This window comes from Scleropages formosus, chromosome 20 (assembly GCF_900964775.1).
Source record: "Scleropages formosus chromosome 20, fSclFor1.1, whole genome shotgun sequence".
Lineage (NCBI taxonomy): Eukaryota > Metazoa > Chordata > Actinopteri > Osteoglossiformes > Osteoglossidae > Scleropages > Scleropages formosus.
Genome location: NC_041825.1, coordinates 22,255,406 through 22,279,016, shown reverse-complemented (window position 1 = coordinate 22,279,016; position 23,611 = coordinate 22,255,406). Strand labels below are relative to the sequence as shown.

The window sequence follows — 23,611 nt, the reverse complement described above, 5'->3', positions numbered from 1 at the left end:
ACTTAGAAACCAATAAGAACGATTCAAACTGGACAGAAGTTTAGTTACTGTGGCCAACATTTTTCTATTTCACAAATAAATCTAAACCTTTTTCAATATTCCCTTAAAAGTATTTCAGCTGAGCTTCGCTGTTGGTTCTTCATTAAAAGACAAACTTTGCCACTATGTGGCTAAGAAATGCATTACATTCATTATTTTTGGTAGTTACCCCCATTCCCTTTAAGGACAGGAATCAACTGTAAAAGTTATTTCACATTCTCACAGCTGGAATAAAATATAGTTTTAAAAACCTTTCCTTCCATAAAGTTTATTTAGTGAATATCAACAGAAAACAAAGAACATGTCAAACCAAACATGAATTCCATATTTTCAGTATATCAAGAACATGTTGAGAATTTCCAGGCAACTAAATTACAGTATAGTGCAGCAGGCTATAAGGGTGTGATAAGCTAATAAAAAAAATTCCCAAACTTCATAGAACCATGATGACTAGAATTTACTGAGAAACAGTGACATTTGATGCATTAACACAACAATTCTACTTCTGAAATGTCTGTTCAACAAGGAAAAAAACAAAAACATTATAAATGTATATCACAGAATTTTTTTCTTTTTTTAAATAGGGTCATCCCCTCAGGACAATGTAAGTACTTCCTATATATCTATACTCAAACCCCAAGTGGAAATCAATGTTTAGGTGAAAACAGCTTGAAAAGATGCAAAGTTGCTACTGCATTGGCTACATTCTGTGCATTTTGAGAACGTTTAACACCCAAAAGTTCCCCAAAGTGCACTAACACAGGAACAGGATATGAGGAAGATGCACTGCTTCATGGTCACATAACTGGAGACACAGCAGGGTCTTTAGTTTGTCAGCTGTTAGAAGATGCCAAGCTCAACGCATCTCCACATCTTAAACATCTGGAGTTGGAGTTGCCCTCCTTCCTGGGGATGTACCAGCATTGATGGCAACGGACACGGTACTTCTTATATCTGTAGGGGACCATTTACAAGAACAGGAATTCATGGTGGAAGAGAACACGGAAAGAGGTCTTGCATCACAGCACTGTATACAGGTAAAAGTCCTTTATAGGAAGAATTACAGCACAGCACTATGAATAGGAGTATGATATGCAAGAAGTTCAAAAGACTTCTGAAAACTGCATTCTATTTTTATTAGGGCAATGGCTTCAGTACTGTGCACTTCTCATACAGTAACCTGCACTTTACATGTGATACTGGCCTACCAATGTGACGTTAGAAAACTACATTGTTGTTCACTGCCTGTTATCTCTCCTTTCACTCACTCACTCACTCACCCTACAACTGCTTGTCCTGAGCGGGGTCACAGCGAACCAAAACCTTACCCAGCAACACAGGGCTGAGGGGGGACACACTCTGGACGGGACGCCAGTCCGACGCAGGGCACCCCAAGCAGGACTCGAATCCCAGACCCACCACAGCCCTGGCCAAACCCGCTGTGCCACTGCACCCCCGCCCCCCACCTGTTATAATAAACCCGCTGTATTGTGGATAGAATCAGTCTACAATATTCAACTCTTAACTTAAGGTCCTAATGACGAAGCAAAGTCACTAGACACACTACTCAGCATCATTAAGGCTATTTGCTCAATCCCTAAAGAAACCATAAAGTCATATCATTGCAGGGGTACGTAACCTGAATTCCTCCAACAAAAGCATACAGGTATGCAAAGCAAAAAGTTCTCCACAAAAATTGACCGGGGTAATGACAGCAGTAGTGAGCAGGCAAAAGGAACATGTATCGATCATTGACCTTATTCCACATGCATTGCAGAGAGGAGTTCCATCTTCTGCATCTCTCCACAGAGGCGTGGTCTTTGTGCTGCAGGACGCACACATCTTATTCTCTGAAAAAGGGGATAAGACATAGGATACATGTTTGCACTCTTTTGCCACAACATGGAGACTGGCAGTTTGACAGAGCATGTTAAGTCAAAGTGCAGAACACCGGTTCACTACATAAATTTATGGGATATGCTGTGCGTTTACAAAAAGATAATTGCACATTAAATGATGTTTACGGAAAAATACATTTCAATCACTCATAAAAGCCCAAAGGCAAAAAGTGAATATACAATTTATAGTTCTGTACATAAGTAATACATTTAGTTGTAAATTCCTTTATACTTTGTCACAAAGATGTGACAGGGCATCTCTGTTGCAAGCTCACTTGGCATCATGCATGAAAGCCATTCTTTACTGCACAAAAATAAATTTGGGGGTTGCTCATGTAAATCAGGCATCTCGTGCAAACTCACGGTGCAAGTGCACTTGGGCAGCGGGTAGCGTAGTGGCTAGAGCTGCTGCCTTTAGACACAAAGAACTGAATCCCACCACTGGCCTTCGTAGCCTTGAGAATAGCTTCACTAAATATTACCAAGCTGTAAAAATGAGTAAGTCATAGTAAGCAGCTTAATATTGCAAGTTGCTTTGGAGAAAAGTGTCAGCTAAAGGAATAAATGTAAATATATCCTTTAGGATAAGTGAATGTATGAATGAATAACTATGACAGTGCAACTACAAGTTTCATTTTAATACAGTATTGTCTTTGGCTATTCTCTGTAATATTGATAACGGCAATGAAAGTTTTCATCTTTGTGAAGACTCTTCCAAGATGCTGAAGGATTCCTTCCTCCCCACAATTAGGAAAAAAAAAAAAAAAAAAAAAAAGTTATACTGCAATACACAAAACCTACAAATATTTTTCAGATTAACGAACAGAAAAATGTACTTTAGCTGCCATTGTATGATTGTAGTACTGTATTCATAACCACAACCATGGGTTTCAGTTGGTACTTGTCTTCAAACCACTTTAGCGGCCTTTTACCCAGAAAATTGTAAGTCTTATGGGAACAAAGTACATAATCCCTGTGTATGCTTACATAGCAGTTTATAAGGGTTTGTACTTCTCTAATAGAGCCCAGACCACAAGGTTTTTAAAACCGCTCACACCGAATCCAGCAAACTTACAGCACCGTTTCCAGCCAGCAGTAGTAACATACCAGATCCAGTCCCAGCACCTGCACCTACAGCCGAAAGGCACGCGGTACTCACTGGAGAGGCCGACAGTATCCGTTTCCTCCTCTGAGCTGCTGGTTTTCAGGGAGTTTATGATGGCTCGTGTGCGGCTGCCCCTTGCCCTACGACCACTTTTCCAAAACTCTGCACTAGAGAAACGCATATTCAAACAATAACTGAACAATACTACCCAGTCAAACATGGGTAAAGTATATTAAGCTGGACATATTTAAAGGTTTACAAAGTCACCTAAGCACTTAAACTCAGGCACTTGGGAGGGGGGGGAACCTTGCCATACCACTGAATGAAAACATCTAGAAGAAGATTTTGAACATTTTTTTCCAACGAAGATGCTATAAATTCTCAATGAATGTCCAAAGTTACACCTTCACAAAATAAAATGCCGCATAGTGGAATGATATTTAAAAATCAACTGCTAATTTAAATTGAAACTAAAACACAAACTTATGACATGTACTTAACAGTTGCAAACAGAAAAATTTAAGCTCTTTTTTTAAAAAAATTAAAAAAATAAAAAAAGGCTGGGCTACCAGCAAAATTGTATGGAATTCAATTAAGACATATGTAAAACAAAATGCTTTATATGATGTGCTGTAATGCACAGCTGGGCTTAGTAGCAGGATTTTGGAAGTCAGTCTGTGCGTTACCTGTACTTAGATGTGATGAGCAATCGGCACTCGTGACCGTTATTAAGCTCTGTGTGCATTCGAAACGAAACGCCTCGAAAGTCTGGGTCACAGAGGTCAGCGCTTCGGATTGGATGTCGCTGCTTCCGGGGGGTTCTGCCTCGCCATTTCAGGTCAGAGGCTAGCTTGGCTGTTATGACTTCGGGTGACTGTGCACACACATTGTTCTCTTTGTTGTTACAGAAGTCATGGACAGGAGTGCATGTGCCCTCAGCCAGGAGTTTCTCTTGACTTCCAGGTTCAAATTCCCCTCTTAATTTATGAGACAGAGTCTGTGATCCCTCCACACTTTGAAGAATGTCAGATGCGAGAACCACATTAGAGCTACAGTCAATTTTCCCGTCACCATCAGCAACAGTAGCCAAAGGGACAGAGGAGAGTACCGCAACACTGGAAAATAACTCCTTGGGTTTAGCTGAATTAGCATGTTGCTTCCAACTGTCCTCCTGGAGGTTACATGCTGGAAAGCTCAAACTTTCTGTTGATGTACCACATGCCTCTAATAAACAATGTTCTGCTCCCACAAGACACGATGCTGCTTTTCCTTCCAATTCTTTTGTGTTTAAGGGAGGACCATCTTTGAGATGGCACATTCCAGCTTTATTGTTTTGAAGCTGTGCTCCACCAAGAGCCTGCTTAGCTTCCTTGTCTTTTATTAAACTCCTCTCCTCTTTAGATGTCAGAATTTCTAGCTGAACAGGCTCATTCGAGACCAAGGTCTTGTCAGAAAGTAAAGACTGAAGACCATCATCCCAGGGTTTGCGTTTCCTCAAAGGAGAGCCCCAAGCCTCAATTTTTCCCATTGCAATTTCAGGACTTTGAGGCTGCACAGAGCTGTTGACTTCTTTGGATGCAGTAAACCCTCCTGTGTGACCTGAGACCTCATTCTGAAAAAGCACCCCCTCGGGGGCAGAAGTGGTTGTTACCAGCCTACTTCCATCCTCCGCTACATCCTCAGTAGTCGGATGCAGAAGTCGTTCACACTGCAGGTTAATGAGGCTCATCACTTCCCATGGGCTGTTCCTCTGTTGACTTGGGAGGACAGAGAAAGAACAAGAAAAATTACGGCACGGATCTAAGCCTTGTTCCTCATGTTTATAGGGGTGAGCCACAGCAGGCGGAGAAGGGGGGGAGGTATACAGTGCTGGACCAGAAGAACATGGTACATTTTGTTCTGCGGAGCACATCCCGTCTGCGACTTTCCATTCCAGGGGGTCTTTTTTGGCAGGTGTCGCAAGCTTGGTGGCTTCCTGAAGCAGGTAAAGTATGGTGGACTGAAGAACTGGGTCATCCTGGGCCTCCACATCCTCGGTCGTTTTCAGCCTCAGCGTCGCTGGATTCTCAGAATCTGTGCTCATGCTTCTGTTTTTTTGAACACAAGAGCAAAAAACTTTGACGACAAATTACCTCATAATACTAGGAAAAAACATCGAACATACAGAATTAAAATGTGCGCTCAACCTCAATTGGGGTAATTATATGAACGGTTCAGAATTGGTCTTTAAGGAAAAAAAAAAAACCTCCCCCTTCAGCATTTAATAAATACTTTGTTTAAATATACACTTAAACAGAGAATCTTGAAATTCCTTTGCAATAAAAAAAGTAAATCCATTTTAGAGACTTACTACCAGAAGAGGGATTCAAAGGGCTGATAAAGTTGAGGTAAGAGTAACCTTTACGAGCAAAAACAGCGTATTTTTTTGTGCAACAATAATGAATATAATAAAATGACTATATATATATATAAAAAAAAAAATCTCTTGAGAAACAACTAACCAATATTACAATTCGACTGTCCTAAGTAGCAATACAGCTTTACTGATTTTCGGACTGGAGGGGAAAGGGGGGGGGGGAAGGAAAGGAGAAAAAAAAAAAAAAACCCACACACTATACTCACACGAATGGGTCAGTTCTAGTACGTTTGAAATATTATTCAGTAGCACGAAATAATAACGGCCGGCTACTGCCGTTTCATACACGAGTCGTGGGTTTATTTTGTATCGCTTGTCCTCAGCGGCTGTGACAAACTTACGCGGGGCTGTACAAGCGGGAGCAGGGAGCGCGAGGCGGCCGTCGCGAGCTCATGCAGGCGAGCGCGAGGCCCCACCTCAAAGGCCCCGAACACGGCGTGAAAACGAACATGGCCTTTCGTGCTCAAATCGCAGTTTAACCCCCTTTCGAAGCAGCTTGCTTTTCGCAGCACAAGGCGCTCTTTTGAGTTAGGGCGCCCGATGTTTTTAAACGCAGACCTCGGCCTGGGCCCGCCGCAACCTATGCCTTTTAAAAATAATTTAAAAAAAAAAAAAACATCTACCGGCTTTAAGTAAATGTTACCTTCTCAGTGAGTAATACAGCTTCGTGGTTGCCTCGTTTGTATTTACTTTTACTCTCTTTTAGCCTCTTGTGTTGGGAGAAGGGACACGTTTTTCCACCCATTTCCGCACATGCGTCACGCTTTTATGTAGCCGGAGTGCGTATTTTATGGCAACTTTGTTTTAGTGACATTCTCCTCATGAGGCTGCTTCCCCTTCCCTGCGAGCCGCCTTTCGTACGACTCCCCCTAGTTTGTCCGCGTAGCCGCAAAGTGCGCAGTTAGCGCGACCCCGGCCTGCAGATGGAAGGCACCGGTGCTGCTCGTCCGGAGCCAGTGACACGGTGTAAACCCTGTTCTGAAATCACTTATTACCAGTGATCTGTAGCTTCATCCATAATCATTTCGGTAGTTTTCTTCCACATTTCTACAGTCACCATAAAAAAATATCCGACAGCACATACAGCTTTGGCAATTGGAAAACTAAATGTTTCCGCATGTAACCATTACTGATCATTTCGAAGCCTCTTCAGAGGCCGATTCTATTAAATACCATAAACAAAATTAACACCGTCTGTCACTGTGCTGTGTGAAAATAAATGTGAGAATGAAATCGTATCAATGCTGCAAAAAAATGCGCTTACTGATCACTTAAAATTGTTTTTTTTTTAAAGGGGAACAAATAAGATGAATCAGCATACTCTGTAATTTGATTATTTTGTTTGTCTTCCTAAAAAAAAAAGTATCTGTATTATATAACCAAGTAGCTACTTACCAAAATTTAATTCTGATCTAAAGCGTTCCCGCAAACAGCGGCGGTTTCCAAGAGCTTGTTATTTTTTAAAACAAAAGCCTACCCGGTGTGTTTCGCTGTCACACGCTGCACGTGTGTAAGAATGCAGCACAGCAGTTGAAGAAGGTGAGCTGTCACAGGTGTCTCTCGTCAATCGTGATGCCTGAATTCCTTGGAGAGCGACATAAATACGGCAGAGGGGGGCTTTGCATCATTAATAATATTACGGATATGATTATTAATAATAATACTTTTTATTTGGAGATGCGATCTCAAATGCTGTCTACTGTGCTAAAGGGATCAGACCAGGCATTCAGCGTTTGAAAATTATTTCCACAGGTTGCAAATGCCGTTCATGGGATTAAATTAGCACGATGACTGCTTTTCATACGCAGCTGATGTCAGCAGGCAGGTTTTTCATGTGGAAAATAATCGTACTGGGGTAGCTCTGCCCTTCCTGTGCAATGTTCGTGTTTTGAGTGGGTGTTTCCACAGCTGTGGACAAGGGGGTTGGCCTTTTTCCCCACATCGCGCTGCAGGCTGGAGGGGGGTGCAGTTGGCCAGCGGGTTTGGCTGGGTCCCGCCGCTACCCCGCCCTGGACGTGTGCGTGTGCGTGTGCGTGTGCGTGTGCGTGTGCGTGTGCGTGTGCGTGTGCGTGTGCGTGCCCTTTGAAGAGGCACGTGAGCTGGTAGGCGGAGGTTCGCCAATGAACAATCATCTGCACAAGTTGTCACTTGTCAATAAAAGCACAAACCGGGACGTAGAGGATTTTCAGACGTCTTTATTACACAGGTCAACAATCGAGACTTCGGTAATAGCTTATAATAGCTTAATAGCTACAATACATAAGCGCTACCACGACATTTATTATTTGTGCGTATGTTGACATTTACAGTACACTTAAGTGAAGGTTGAACACTAATAAAAGCAATAAGTCTGGCCAGTATTATGCTCAAATACATCACGTTACCTTTCGTTAAAAATACTTCATTATAAACTTATATAAAAGTTGCTGTTATTTGTATCAGAAATGTGTAACTCAGGGCAATGAAAAACAAAGCTCTAAAAACCCATTGTGGCAGGTTCATCTTCCAAAAACCTGCACTTTTTTTCTAATTTTGTAGTCACAGAGAACTTACACCATACTTGCCATGTATATGATGATTGTAACCCGGGGGGGGGGGGGGGGGGGGGATCTGCTTGAAATCTTATGATGCCAGTGTTTTTACGCAGGTCATAACTTTATCAATAGGCCAAAAGGCAGCAGTGCCTTTGGCTTTTCTTTTCTCAACGCATTTAACATCAACTACAGAGTTTGGCCAGAAAGTAACATTTTGGCTTTTAATTCAAATTCCGGCACCCTATTCACAGCTGCATCAGCCAGTTGTTGCATTCTGTCCAAACACTGATTTGTCATGTTAACACCTGGATACAGCGAACCCACGGAACCTGCCACTAAATAATTCTGGATCCCATTCACCTTGCAGAGTTAAGAGGGAAACACCTTTCACTGGAGTCTCCAACTGAGTCTGTCTTGACCCAAATTTACATGGAAAAAGGGTTGCTGGACCACTGCACAAGTAGACAAGAGTTGAAACAATAATGGAGAACATGGTCAGTATGGCAACAGGGCTAAACTAACAAGCATAGATGGACATGTTGGTGAGGACCTAACTGATGGTGAACCAGGAATAAAAAGCATATATAGTACTTTTTCAATATATAAATTTTGAATGTTTACTTTGTGGATGTCTCATACTTGACTGGTGTAATATGGAATGTTTTTTTTTTTTTTTTTATTCTTCAAGGCCAGCCAGTTTGGTTCACTGCAAAAATTTAATGTAAAAATAAGTGGGTTTGTATTTAGACAGAAGTGCCCGAAATCTATCACAGAGCTGTATTTCAGACTGTCTTATGCCCTCTTTTAAGTCTATTGGCAGAATATTAAGAGGCAGCATGGTGGCACAGCGAGTAACTCTGCTCTCTCTCACAGCGCCTGGGTGGTGCGAGAGGATGTGGGTTCGATCCCTGGTCAGTCTGTGTGGAGTTTGCATGTTCTTCCCGTGTCTGCGTGGGTTTCCTCAGGGTGCTCTGGTTTCCTCCCACAGTCCAAAGACATGCTGTTCAGGTTCCCCCATAGTGTGTGAGTGGCAGAAAGAGAGTGTGTGTATTCCACTGAGGTATGGATGAGTGACCCTTTGTAAGTAGTGTATCTAGCAGTGTAAGTCACCTTGGTGAATAAGGTGTGGGCTCATAACACTACATAGAGTTCATTGGAAGTTTCTTTGGAGAAAAGAGTCTGCTAAATAAATGTCAATGTAAGATGTCTGCCTTAGTGCCACTGAGTAACAAAATATCTCCTCTAGGACCTCAAACAATTTCTTATATTTATTCAATTCCAAAACCAGCTCACCTGATTCAACTGTTCAGTAATTAGCCAAATCATTGACAATGGTAGTGGGGAAAAACACAAAAGTACGGAAGATTTTTGTGATCCCCAAGGAGAGGACTGGAAACCACTGCACTAATTTACAGGTGAACCATCTGCCGCTCAGTAATCACATAATCCAGGGTGATGCACATTAAAACCCAAACGTAACCTGAGTTTGAGAACTACTATATTTAGTGTGTATGTATGTGCGTGTGTGTATATATAATACACACACATACACAAACACACCAATAATTTTAAAGTGCTTTTGTATCTAATACTCGTTGGCTGTGTGACACAGAGAACTTTATGTGTATAAGTGTTTTTAGGTGTTTTTTTGTTTCCGGAGATCTTGCCATTAACTTGCCACATCTTGCCTGTGTGAGTATTGACAGATTGATACACTCCTGCTTAGTGGTCTTGTCAATCAATTTCCCCCCAACACGATGACCCAGAATATAACCAATTTGTTCATTTTGCTTCCCCAGCACCTTCTAGTCCGATATCAAGTGTTCTTTACGGGTGCCTTTGGGCAATTGCACCTCATCATACCTCTCCCATCCTGGTGGTCTAAATGAACAAGCCTGATTTCCAGAGAATGCCTGCTACCCCATGGCACCTTTCAGTGGGGCTTGGGCACATGGCCGTCCACGTAGAAGTTGCGGGTGACCTTGGGAAGTGTCAGCTCTATGCCATCCAGCTCGGGGGTCAGAATGATCTGGCAGCCAAGCCGAGAGTTCTCCTGAAGCATGGGGGCCATGTCCAACATGTCATCCTCCCTGTGTGGTCAGGATGGGTAATAAGAGTGAAGACAAGTACAGCTGATAAAAAGGCATGTTTTGTCATGATTTACTCTTCTATGGAAGTGTAATTACAAATGATCTTGTAACAATTTTCCAAAAATATACATTTTCAAATATATTTATTTTTTAACTGCACTGTGTTTATTTTCTATAATTTGTTCTTTAGTCAACATAACCTGCGTTTATGTGCCCAGCAAACAGGTGTCAGTAAAATACACCAAAACACAGTAGCAGTGTGACTGGATTAAGTCAGATGATACTAGATTAATTCAGGTGTCTGGTGATGATCAGTGCTAGTGATGAATAACATGATGAGTCAGTCAGCAGTTTGGACTGAAGAGGGTTTGTGGAGATATCAAAGTAATTTTAGATTAGTTTTTTATTCAAATGCAGCTCAAAATGAATAAAATATTAAGTTAAAAAGTCTATCTCTAGGATTTTTATAAACTCGAACCCACAAAAGTAAGGAGAGTTCTGTATTTAACCTTTCACTGAGTCTGACTTGGTGGTAAAAAAGACGCTTAAGAGACTTCAAACTGCCCTCTAGAGTGCTGAGCAATTTTTACATCTGTACCATCAAGAGCATCCTGATAGGAAGCATCACAGCCTGGTTTGGGAACAGCACCAAGAAGGACAAGCAGGCTCTCCAGAGGGTGATGCGATCAGCTGAGCGCATCATCCGCACTCAGCTCCCTGACCTGCAGTCTATTTACAGCAAGCGGTGCTGGACCAAGGCCAGGAAGACAGTGAAAGACCTCAGCCACCCGAACAACGGACTTTTCTCCCTGCCGTGGTCAGGGAAGCACTTGCGCTCCCTGAAGGCCAACACAGAGAGAATGAGGAGGAGCTTCTTCCTACAAGCCATTCAGGCTCTTAACCAGGATAACGCCATGGAGAGACTGGACTGCATGCACAAGGAGCACTAACTAAGCCAAAGATATTGCTCAGATCCCCATTGACGTGCCCCTCCAACGTTGAATTTTTATGTAGCCTTTAGTATTGGACTACACATATTGTATCCCACTTTATTTTATTATTTATTCTTTCCTGTTTTTATCATTATATATTCCTCGTATGTATTCCTGGAGTGTGTTCCTAGTTTCTACCTGTTTGTATCGCCTTATTTATCTGTACCACGGAGAGTCGGAAAAGCATTTCACTGCACGTCATACTAAGTATGGTTGTGTATGTGACGGACAAAAACTTGAACCTAAAAGTGAACATGGATTTGAGAACAAAACCAATTTTTAAAAAAAAAATGTGTGTAAACTCAGGAGCAAATAACTTAAAATTATTACGATTTTACCATTACAACTGTAACTACAATTTCTACAAATTACTTATTATTATAAAGCCACTGACATCTAATACAGACTGATGAAAGCAACTAACACTAGTCTTGGAACAGTTCACAGTGGGAGGATCAGCCGGATTGGGAGGTGGGGCACATGTGACAGCACCGCCCTCTTGAGCTTAGTCAGTTCAATTTATTTCTATAGAGTACTCTTCTCAGCACAAGGATGAAGGGCACTGAATAATAAATAAAGTAACAGAGATAACAAAAAAGTCAACTAGCACCTGAGGAGAGGAAAACAAAAGAACTCCTAACCCGAAGCAAAGGGAGAAAAAACAAACCTCGATGGGTCCAGGTACCAGCGGCTGTCCAGTAACCTTGGGCAAAAAGCAGTCCATTTCTGCTCTACAGGCACCATGTGCCTTTATCTGAGTGGCCTCTCTCTTATAAATATTAACATTTATTCATTTACAGCCCTATAATTTTTACCAATTTATACAGCGGGGTAATGTTACTGAAGCAATTAGGGCCAAGTGCCGTGCTCTAGGGTACTACAAATGGGGTGGGGTTCGAACCTGCGACCTTTGGGTCCAAAGGCAGAATCACTAACCACTATGCTACCAGCTGTCCCCCAGCTATTTATGTTAGGTAATATAAAGGCAGGATATGACAAAGCTAGGCCCTCAGAATTTGCACTGGAGCTCTTACAGTGACAATATAAAGGACAGCTACTACAGTACAGACACCTAGAGAACTTTGTTTCCCCCTGCCTTGCTCTGCATCTCTAACATCCTCGGAGGATACACACATATATATTAGCTTCTTCTTGTATCCAACACGATTTAGAGCATTTGACCCATTGATAGAGCTAAGTATGCTACTGAAACAATTCAGTGTCAAATTTTGCCGAGAATGGGGGGTGCAGTGGTGCAGCGGGTTTGACCTTTGCCTGCTCTTTGGTGGGTCTGGGGTTCGAGTCCCGCTTGGGATGCCTTGCGACGGACTGGCGTTCCGTCCTGGGTGTGTCCCCTCCCCCTCCAGCCTTACGCCCTGTGTTGGCGGGTTAGCCCCCTCCCCCGACCCCGTATGGGACAAGCGGTTCAGACAATGTGTGTGTGTACTACAGTAGGACTTGAACTGGCAACCCTTAGGTTACAAGTCTTTCTCCTTAAAAGCTACACAACCCACTGGCCACAGTTGCCTGGAGGGTATGCCGTGTGTGTAGTATATACTACCTTTCAACAGGCTCTGGAAGTTTGTCGAAGTACTCTGCATTCACATATACGTGGCATGTAGAACAAGCCAGCGATGCTTCGCACGCTCCTGAAAGGCATCACGGTCGGAGGAATTATCACTGACAAATATATTCAAAGTGTGTCAAGGCATTTTAAAAAACAAAACCTGTCCACATCTCTAAGTGCAACACAGTGAAATATTACATCAAGCAGGATAACAAGTAATGCCTGAACTCAGGCATGCAATGGGTAGTTGTCACTCCTAATCATCAGGGCATACTTTGAAAGCTATATTCTGTATATATACAAACAATACTAGTGTTTCACTATTCTGTAGTTGACTCCAAAGTTCGCATTGCAATCTGGAGTCAATTATAGCAAAATAACAGACAATAAAAGTACAGGCAGGTAACAATTTCAACTCTCAGCTTTCAACTATAAGCACCATGAGATTCTACAGTGAATGCTGATCAGTAGCAGGCAGGCCATGGACTTACCTTCTAAATCGATGCCATGCTTGTGTGCCAGGTATAGGACGTTGTCTCCAACTTTAGCCTTGACTGGTATTCTCTTTCCCGATCGATCTATATACACCACATTAACCCTGAGAGCCAAAGCAACACAGACAGCAGTAAATAACCCAGAAACATTTTACAATAAATGCACGTGGCTGTCAGTTTCCGTAAAACGCACAAACAGCCTACGGTATCGTTGCCGTGGCGTCTAAAACGCAATATACACAACACTACAAAATAAAGTTCTTGCAAATTTTTGGATGAGCCTTAAAAAATAATCTGGTTTAATTGCTCCATGCAAAATAACGTGTAAATAAAAACAAGTATTTATATACCTTGCCACCATGCAAAGAAAAAACTAAACAGTTGATGATGGCTTACGGACAACACGAGATTTAATAAAGACATTCTGAAGCAATACTTTCAATGTTTACATTATTTTTTTCAGTGGGAAAACTTAAGTCTCGACCTGCATATATAACCTGGTTTTAGAATATGTTGTGGAATGTTGGCATTTCTTAACACGCTGCAGCTTTGGGTTTTAAAGAGCGATCACACACGTCTCTACTGAACACTGCCAGAACAACTGCTACCACTGATCACCTCTCTATGTATACAAGAGAGATCAGACATCTCACACCGGTTTACTCACACGTCCTTTGAGTCTTCAAGTGCTGCATCCTCAACTTCAGACTGATTCACACCTGTTGGCATTTGACCAACAAAGTGAACTTCTCAAATTAACACAGTTTATATGGATTTCAACCAAAAATGAACCAATGTATGGGACAAGCGGTTCTGAAAATGTGTGTGTGCGCATTCAAGTGGTAAAATTCAAGAAGTTGTAGTGTAGCTTCTCACATAACCTACATGAAGATATTTAACTGTGGAGAGAAGAGTCTGACTAACTGTGGAGAGATCTACCAAACTGAAGAGAGACTGGCCGCACTATGGACTGACAAACAAAACTGTGGAGAGCTACCAAATGGCAAAGAGTCTGAAGCTGGAGAGACTGTAGACAAGTCTGTGAAACTGGAGAGAGATCTACCAAACTTGGGAGAGATTAGCCAAACTGAGGAGACTGGCCATACTATGTATGGACAAATAAACAAAACTGTGGCGAAATCTATTAAATGGCAAAGAGTGTGAAGCTGGAGAGACTGCAGACAAGTCTATGAAATTGTGGAGAGATCTACCAAGCTATGGAGAGACTGGCCACACTATGGACAGACAAACAAAACTGTGGAGAGATCTAGCAAATGGCAAAGAGAATGAAGCTGGAGAGACTGCAGACAAGTCTGTGAAAGTGGAGAGATCTACCAAAGCGCAGACAGATTGGCCATAACATGGAGAGATCTACCAAACTGAGGAGAGACTGGCCGCACTATGGACAGACAAACAAAACTGTGGAGAGGTCTACCAAATGGCGAAAAGTTTGAAGCTGGAGAGACTGTAGACAGGTCTGTGAAACTGGAGAGATCTACCAAACTTGGGAGAGATTAACCAAACTGAGAAGAGACTGGCCATATTATGTATGGACAAATAAACAAAAGTGTAGAGAGATCTATCAAATGGCAAAGAGTCTGAAGCTGGAGAGACTGAAGATAGGTCTGTGAAACTATGGAGAGATCTACCAAAGGGAGGAGGCAGATCTGCCATGATGGGAGAAATCTACTAAACCATGGAGAGATCAGTAACACTTCCGTTCATTTCTATGCAGCCTTTTCCAGCACAACAACCTCACGCAGACTAAAGTTTACACGTGGTCGACTACACTTCCGAATCACTATCCGTTGCTGTCGAAGTCCGGGTACGTCGGACGATCCATCCACGTGTCTCTGCGCGCTTCTTCTTGGACTCTTCCTACATCATCATCATTTGTCAAGGAGTCAAGTGACCCAGGCATTTACTACACAAACCTACTTTTAGAGGTCCGCAGGCTTCTGCTGGGAGTCCGAAAACCGTCAATGTATCCTGCCGCCGCCGCCGACCCCGTGACAGCGTATTTACAAATTCTCAACCGGTTAAAAATACAGGCACTGCATATCGGGTTCAGTCCGAGCAGTCTTAAAGAGAGCCGCACACTACTCCGGACTGCCGCGGAGGTCGCCATGACAGTGTTTTGATCACGTGGCTCAGACGGACCAATAGGAGTGAAGACAGCGCTCGTCACCAAAAAAGCGCGTTGAGAGCGTCCGTTATCGCTGAAAGTCCCGCTGTTCATTTCGCAAAAAAATAATGTATTACGCAAAATACATTGAAGGATTCACGGCACTCCCATGTTTCTTGGTTAACATACTAAGAAATGTGAAACAAATGTGTGACGGGTGTTTGGGGAATGCGTTTTCTGCCTACAGATGGCGACGTTGTAAAAAAAAAAAATAGTTCGAAAACTTCTGTTAAAGAAGCAACGTCAGCAATATGAAACAAAGCAATAAAAACAACACATTTAGATGAAAATGGCTGCATATCAATGAGAAATTCTCTTGAAAAGGTTGTGTTGTTCACTAATAGCTGTGGGCACAATTTTTTTCCATGGTGTCTTGGTAAATACTGTACAATCGACAATTTATACTTCAGAAATTATTTTTTGCCCGGAGAAATAGTGTCTTGCGATATTCTTCACACAGTGGTATAACTGGTAGAGCTGGTGCATTATGTTTATGGAGCGCAACGCCCTGTGGGTTTAAATCGGCTCAGTGTGTGCGGAGTTTGCGCTTTCTCCTTGTGTTCGCAGGGATTCTTTGCAGGCGCTCTGGTTTCCTCTCACAATCCACTCTGGTTTCCTCTCACAATCCACTGAAATGTGTTTCAGAAGAACTTTGACTCGAAACTGAATGTGTTTTGGATTGCCCAGTACTAATGGACTGGCATCACATCCAGGATGTATCCTACTTTGCAGTCTGTGCTTCCAGGATAAGCACTGGAGTACTGCTTAACGTAACACATACCGGGCAAGTAGTTACTCGTAGTAAATACACACACACACACACACACACACACACACACAATGTCTACAACCGCTTGTCTCGAATGGGGTCACGGTGAGCCGGAGCCTAACCCGGCAACACAGGGCAGAAGGCTGGAGGGGGGAGGGGAAACACCCCGGACGGGACGCCAGTCCACCGCAAGGCACCCCGAGCAGGACTCGAACCCTAGGCCCGCCACCGAGCAGACCCTGGCCAAACCAGATAATAAATAAATTAATTAAATATTCCAGACTGTATCAGTCACTTTAACTGTTGTAATTCTCAGCAATCATCAACAGATGACTCCAGAACTCCACCACCACAGTTAGGGGATGAAGGGCCTAAGATTTAAAACCGCCCACCAAAGAGAAGGAGGTACACTGTTCGAGACCTTGTTATGCTGTTAAGTTCGGTGTCGATCGCAGGTGTACAGTAAACTCTTTCATTCTTAGTCATTAAATGTCGTTTTCTGAGTCACATCAATACCTAGTACCGCATATGCCAAACCAAGTATCTGTTCTCACGGACTAACTGTTATGAAGGTTTTTCGACTTCATACAGACAAAGCGTGAACATATCACATTTATGTGAAATCGTCAATTTTTTGTGCTCATAAATGATATCCTTTAAAACACACCTTTATTTACAGTGCTTAATGTCTCTTTCGGGCACTTGAACCTGTGACATTTTGCCGTCTTGCCAGATGTGCTAGTTGCTCCTAGATCCCCCCCACACACCGAAAAAGCGCCTGAGGCATCTGAACTGAAGGTTCATCATGGAGTTTTCAGACACCTAGTCACTTGTTCATTAACCCATCTGTTCTTCATAATGCGTAATCAACAATTATGGTATTTACAATACTCTCACTCCCTCTCGCTGTGTCATACTATTAACTGACATCAAAGCCATCAGATGTGGGGCACTTGATAATGTGTTTTGACAGTGTCTGCAAGGTTGTAGCTGACTGTCACACAGCCATTTGAATACAGTTATCTGTTTCACTATTCCCATGGGGGGACGTAGTGGTGCAGTGGATCGGACCAGGTCCTGCTTTCTGGTGGGTCTGGGGTTCGAGTCCCGCTTGAGGTGCCTTGTGACAGACTGGTGTTCCATCCTGGGTGTGTCCCCTCCTCCTCCTGCCTTTTACCCTGTGTTGCCAGGTTAGGCTCCAACCCTGTATGGGACAAGTGGCTTTAGATGGTGTGTGTGAGTCCTCCCATCAGTGTGAAAATGGATGAATGAATGAATGGGTGGGTGGAAAGAAGGATGGTTATGAGTTTGTTTGTTATCCTTGTGTGTGCTCTACTTTCCCCCACAATCCAAAGACATGTTTCAGGTGAACTGTCTAATCTAACTGACTTTAGTGTGTGTCTGTGCACGTGTGAGTACTCCTTGATGGCTTGTTTTCCCATCCAGGGTGTACACTGCCTTGCCTTTATTCTTCCTTTGACTCTGGACCACTGCAACACGTACAGGATAAGAGGGTTTTGAAAAGAGGTGCAGAAATATCTTTTGAGGAAAAGTTAAATGTCAGTAGTCAAAACCCTGTACTGCACTGCATTGTTGGGATGTCAAGAGTCTGTCAGTGCTAATCCTTAAATAATACAAGGAACATTGCTTTTAGGTTTTAGTACCTTCATCAGATTAAGGTAATCCTATTACAACCTGTTTACATATTGACTGCTTTAAATCTATAGAGCCCCCACCTGTAATCTTTGGATTGACATTTACTTCTAGTCAAAACCATTCAGACTGCATCCTGAGATTTAAAAACGCATCATCAGCGCATTCCCCAGAATTTGACGTCAGGCAGTGCCTCAAGTTTCGTTCCCTTACGTTTTTCCATCATTGTATTTTGGGATAATTTCCAAAGAATTTCTTATTAAATGACTTGGGATTCTGGTGGGATATCAGCAGTACCAATGCCTATTATGCTATGCTTATTCAATGTCTATTACTTCACTTTTTGCGTTTTCGAACATTTAACTGGGGGAACAACAGTATTCATCAGAGACTGTGAAAACTTTACAGCATAGTCATCCAAATTCCATTTTATTTTTATATGATACCCTTCCACCACTAAAGTCAACAAATCCTTCTTCCAATTAAATTCTACATTCATCACTTTGTCATATCTGATCTGGAAAAAGTCACTTTATTTTCATTTTCAGAATTCCCACCCTTCCCACCATTCCCAAGGAATGAAAGCGGATTTATTCTGTCAGCTCAGACACGTGCTGTCCTAGACGGAAGCTCGTGCGAGAGGTAAAACTGTGGATGCCACAGTAAGTGGAGCATTCAGAGTTTATGTATGTTATGGCTGGGGGTCGGCTTGAGCCTATTGCCTTCCGACAAGGTGAATCAAACAGCCGTCGGCTCCACCTCACACACAGATGTCAGGAGGGGGAGAACAAGGCTGTGAAGATGTGTTTTCCCGATGGCTGCTGCCTTCCTCTGTCCCTGCTTGAGCAGGACCTGAAGGACAAAGACCTGATTCTTCATATCTTCCTGCAGTACCATCGGGTTTTAGACACAAGCACGAACCTGTTCAGCCTAAACCTTGCACTGATGCACCTTTTTCTTAGAACGATCATTTAACTTTATATAATGGTAGCACCTAATTCCTGTAATCAGGAACTGGGAAAATGCCAGAGTTTTATCCTTTAAATGAAGGAAATCAGGAATCACACCCATGAGTCCCTTGTAGAAAAGACCTCAGAAAGAAAGTGCACAGTCCCAGTGTCCTCTCTGTTTAAGTGTAATATTAAGTATAGTCATCTCTGAGATATGAAATGCCTTTTTTTGTAACATGCCATGGTATTATGTTGTGGTATTTGCAGAATACAGCCCAGATTAAAATTCAACTGCACAAAGCCAGGGAGAGACAGAACGCATCAACGTATGGGTTAAAACCCTTTAGACACAGGTCGAACAGCACACCGAGCCCTTGTTCTTTCCAGACACCCATCACCCCCACGTCCTCAGCTTCTGCAGAGCACAGCTGGGACTGCTTCATGCAACTCCCAAGACCGTTTCCGGGAATGCCACGCACCCACTGGCTGAAGCCAGACAGGTCCTTCCTGTGATGAGCATTCCTGCTTCCCCACATTGGGCTGGGGATACAGTCTATTGACCTGCCACTGGAGCAGACTTGACAGTAGACTACACTTGACTGTCGGCAGAATGAACAGTGAGTAGCTGCTGAAATTCTTCTCAAGTGAATCTCTTGCTGTCAGCCATAAAATTCATTGTCAGAACTCTAAAATCCAGTTAAACTGGACATTTACTGAAAAGTAGGTTCAAAATAATTTTTCATAGTAATAATTAGTTATCAACTACCAAATATATAGAATCCAGGTCAAATACAGATTTACAGTACATGCTTAATACTTTTAGTTATAAATTCAGTGTGATCTACGTATATTCATTTTATGGAGATATAATGAGTTTCTATGATTATCTTTCAATGCTTCTGTGGCAATATGAGGTACACAACAACAGTGGTATGTTTTCACTATCATTGCACAGGCTTCTGGGAGTCCACCATAGCAGCATCAAGCAGCAAGGGTACGAAAGAAGAACACATGGTTACATTTACAGTTACGATGTCATGGTTTAGACATAATGATTTTTCCACCTCATTGGCTCATAGTTGGTTTTACTTCTCTTCTTATGCAGAAGAAGTTTTGCTGCTGGCAGATGATGCATTAAAATGAAAGTTTTCACTATGTTTTATCATTCAATCTTGCCTACCGCTGCAGCGAGCTTTCAGCGCAGGCCTGCAGCCATGGGGGGGGGGGGGGGTTCCTGTCTCACCCACCAGTCCGGTTTCAGCACCCCCACAGCCTTGGCATTAACAGCAGACAACTCACCTGGGAAACACATCAGTGGCTGGACCCCGCGCCACTCGCGTGCGCTCCAGACTTTGAGGCAGGAAGGAAAAGGAAGAGAAACAGCTGAAGGGAATAACTTCTCCCCGCCGAAAGGTTAATCCCACCCACCTGTTGGCCGAGCGAAACGTCCACAAACCGTGAACTCAGGATCTGCTCATCAGAGACCTCAGAGAGTGAATCCCTGCAGGGAAAAAGAGTCTTTCTGAACTTGTCAAATAAAGTCCATCCTACGGAGCCTTGTAATCCACGAGTCTGTCTGTGTGATAAAATTATATGAGCGATGGATATATTTACAGTATACACACACCTCCACCTTACAGGACCTTTTTTCTTCTCCTCCCATGTCGAAATTCAAATTTTATGTCTCCAGATCTCATAGCCTGCATCTACAGTAGACTCCCAACTGCCCTCAATGACTACTTCGCACAACCTGTGCACCCCCAATCCTCCTTTAGCTGTTTGTGCTGCCTTGCTTCACAAACAGTATGGGGCATGGTAACTTGGTAATTATTCTTAGTAACTATCTTATCAGTGTTATCGGCTCTCTGTAACACTCAGATCAAGCCTGGGTGTCTGGAAGAAATCCAGGCATCTCCGCAATCACAGACAACAGCTCCATTAATTGACCAAGACTGAACTTAAGGAAAAACAATGAAGATAACGGGCAACGCAAACTCAAACGATCCTTTTCGTTTAATATCATTTGAGTCTGTCACTTAGATTTGTTGAATCCGATAAATGTGTTTTCACCCGAACAGCAGAAAAGAATCACAGAGATTTGTAGCATTCACCCTGAATATACATCTTACAAAGTCAATTTATAACTTACCTTTAACTTCCACCTTTGTCGTCTAGCTGTATTCGCAAAACTTGAAGTGAAGTAACGTCTGTCATTTAATTCATTCACTCTTGTTGGTTTTTCTCTCAGATCCCCACTCAGCTATTATTTACTAAGCCAGATGTTTCCCGTCATCATTTTTGCAACTGGCTTAGATATTCGGAAAAAAAAAAATCTGGTTGTTTCTTCAGAGCTTCTTAATGTTGTAGAGAAACCACAAAAAAGGGGCACAATAATTGAATAATTAATAATTGTTGTCAGTCCTTAGTTAAGCCATTCATTTTATGAATTGTGTAAGCCAAAAATGTCAAGCTTAATTAATAAAGAGATAAACAGAAAAAAAAGCAGCAAGGATGAGGTTCTGGGTTGAAGAATCCAGATCTTAATTAATTATATGGATTTCATCTCTGTTTTTGACAATGCACTACACTTTTACCTCTGTGTAACTACACTTCCTGCAAACTCATTGTGTTCTCACACACACACACACACACACACACACACACACACACACACACTGTCTGAAACTGCTTGACCCGAGCAGGGTCATGGCAAGTCGGAGCCTAACCCGGCAACACAGGGCCTAAGGCCAAAGAGGGAGGGGACACACCGAGGATGGGATGTCAGTCTCTCGCAAGGCACCCCAAGCAAGACTCGAACCCCAGACTGGTCAGAGAGCAGGACCTGGCCAAGCCTGCTGCCCCACCGTGCCCCTCCATTGTCTTTAATGTTTAATTTTTTTCCCTACTGTACATACACTCACTCACATTCATAGCTAATGAGAACTTGCTCCATCCATCCATCCATTCATTGTCAACAACCGCTTGTCCCGAGCGGGATCGCAGCGAGCCGAAACCTCACCCGGCACCACAGGGCATAAGCAACTTGCTACACTATATATTTATGTTCTCCAAATGATTTTGTCAGTCTGACAACATCTGCATATTTTCCACCACTGTGTATCTTTAGATAATGTACTGCTTCTACTTCAGACAAAATATACCGGGGTTCAGAGCTGAACCTTTCATGACACACCCCTTCTTACAGCAACCTTTTGTGTTCTGTTATGTGAATTCAATGACAAATTTCCTCCTTTAACCACATAGCATTTCATTCTTTGATGAGTTACGTAGGCTTCCTGTACCACATAAAATCATAGGCACTTATGTAGTAAAAAAGTTATTCTCTCAAAAAAGTCTAGATGAGTTGTTGAAAAGGATTTTCATTCTACACAATACTTTATCTGTACTGAATGTTGGTTAGATTAATATGTCTTTAATTCAGAGGAACACTGCAATTACCGTTCTTTATACATAAGTATTATTCTGGTCTTTTTCCAGACATCTGGTAATTCTCTTGTCCCTATAGATGAAGAAAAAAATGTCTTTTAGTGGTATGAAACTCAGAATCCTTGCATGCTGTAAGAACTCTTTGATAAATTATAGTCTGACTGCTGGTTTGCTTGTCTTTTTGCAGGAAGGTTTGCTTTCACAGCTGGAGAGCTTTTGAATAGTTTTTGTAAACGTCAGAAATATGAAAATTTACACAATTTTTTGCTCTGAAAGAAGTAATCATTTAAAACTGAGCAACTGATTATCATCTTCTTAGGTAATCTTAGGAAAACTGATTTAAAATTACATTGAAATGTTAATGGTCCACTATCTAACCTTCTTGTCAAATGCAGGGTTATGATGTCATCCATTATGAACAGTGTATGATCCTGCTGTGGGGTTATATAAGCACAGGGCACAGGTAGGGTTCACCTTGGGCAGGACAACAGTTCATCACAGGGCAATCACACACACCACAGGCAACTTAGGGTCACCAGTCCATCTGAAACACATTTTTGGACTGTGTGAGGAAACCAGAGCCCCTGGTGGAAACACAGGGAGAATACACAAGCTCCACACTAACTGAGCCGAATCTGAACCCACAGCCCAGGAGGTGTGAGGCACCAGCAGAACCTGCTGCACCGCCATACCATTCTCTTTAGATATTATTCTTTACCCTTGTTATTTATTTAAGATAAATAACTCTTGGCAAATTACTATGAAGTTTTTCAAGTACAAATTCTCCAAAACGCTGCTCCCAAAACATATGACACATTGTCATGCATCCACATCCGCAACGCTTAATTTATGAAAGAGTAGCAGTGGAAGGGCAGGTTGCAACAGGCAGCAGCTTTCATTGCTCTTCTCTTGTGAGCTTGTAGCAAAGTTATGCAATAGCAGTTATGATTTTTGCAGAAACGGGTGTGTAATATGACACACCAACCTGTTAAGTCGAGATGCACCTCCCTTCCATTCTCTGCATGGGGTGATTAAAAACAGGTTGGAATGCATCCAGTCCACCGTGGGAAAGCTGCCATTGCATTGGTAGGCAGACAGTTCTGTAACCCAGAACATTATTATTATTGTTGTTATTACTATTATGTCACTTCTATTCAAGAGAATTCTATCTCTTTAAGCAGTGAGACATTATACTGGAGAAATTCAAGTTAACTACCCTACTCAATATTTTTTGGAGGAGAAAGCTTGCTAAAGAAATGCAAAAAAAAAAAAAAAACGTTAAAAACCTCATTTGAAAAGAGCAAATAGGTAGATTCACAGACACTTTAAGTCCAGGCCTAAAGGACCAGGACACCCCCATATGGTCTGCAAACAGCAGGTCTCAACCTGGTAAAGTTCCCACACGACGGGAGTGTTGTCGCCTGGAGGAGTTGGAGAAGGGACGATCAGATACGTATGATTAATATCGCATG

General features: G+C 42.4%; 2 protein-coding genes across 5 annotated transcripts; both read right to left on the bottom strand.

Annotated features, from left to right (window-relative positions):
• Positions 1-480: 480 nt before the first annotated feature.
• On the bottom strand, positions 481-6,996 carry zglp1 (zinc finger GATA like protein 1). Of its 4 annotated transcripts, none has more exons than XM_018761701.1 (5): positions 6,936-6,996; positions 3,729-5,129; positions 3,097-3,209; positions 1,796-1,889; positions 481-993 (listed from the first exon to the last, which is right to left on the bottom strand). In XM_018761701.1, exons 2-5 carry the CDS (start codon positions 5,123-5,125, stop codon positions 873-875), a joined length of 1,725 nt encoding a protein of 574 aa, XP_018617217.1. In that variant the 5' UTR covers positions 5,126-5,129; positions 6,936-6,996; the 3' UTR covers positions 481-872. The 4 variants fall into 4 exon arrangements, with proteins under 4 accessions (XP_018617217.1, XP_018617218.1, XP_018617216.1 ...); XM_018761702.1 differs by lacking the exon at positions 6,936-6,996 and adding an exon at positions 6,854-6,907; XM_018761700.1 differs by lacking the exon at positions 6,936-6,996 and adding an exon at positions 6,102-6,330.
• A 2,135-nt stretch (positions 6,997-9,131) lies between these two features.
• fdx2 (ferredoxin 2) lies at positions 9,132-15,263 on the bottom strand. Its single transcript, XM_018761655.2, has 5 exons — positions 15,074-15,263; positions 13,803-13,854; positions 13,133-13,239; positions 12,636-12,723; positions 9,132-10,082 (listed from the first exon to the last, which is right to left on the bottom strand). Exons 1-5 carry the CDS (start codon positions 15,261-15,263, stop codon positions 9,926-9,928), a joined length of 594 nt encoding a protein of 197 aa, XP_018617171.1. The 3' UTR covers positions 9,132-9,925.
• Positions 15,264-23,611: the final 8,348 nt, after the last annotated feature.

Coding starts and splice junctions, on each gene's coding strand:
- fdx2 (XM_018761655.2), bottom strand. CDS start 15,263: ATGGCGACCTCCGCGGCAGTCCGGAGTAGTGTGCGGCTCTCTTTAAGA. Junction 13,855..15,073: donor AAGCCTGCGGACCTCTAAAA/GTAGGTTTGTGT, acceptor AAATGCCAACAG/GTGTGAATCAGTCTGAAGTT. Junction 12,724..13,132: donor GCATGGCATCGATTTAGAAG/GTAAGTCCATGG, acceptor GATGCCTTTCAG/GAGCGTGCGAAGCATCGCTG.
- zglp1 (XM_018761699.1), bottom strand. CDS start 5,852: ATGAGCTCGCGACGGCCGCCTCGCGCTCCCTGCTCCCGCTTGTACAGC. Junction 1,890..3,096: donor GGATACTGTCGGCCTCTCCA/GTGAGTACCGCG, acceptor CCCCTTTTTCAG/AGAATAAGATGTGTGCGTCC. Junction 994..1,795: donor TGCAATGCATGTGGAATAAG/GTCAATGATCGA, acceptor GGTCCCCTACAG/ATATAAGAAGTACCGTGTCC.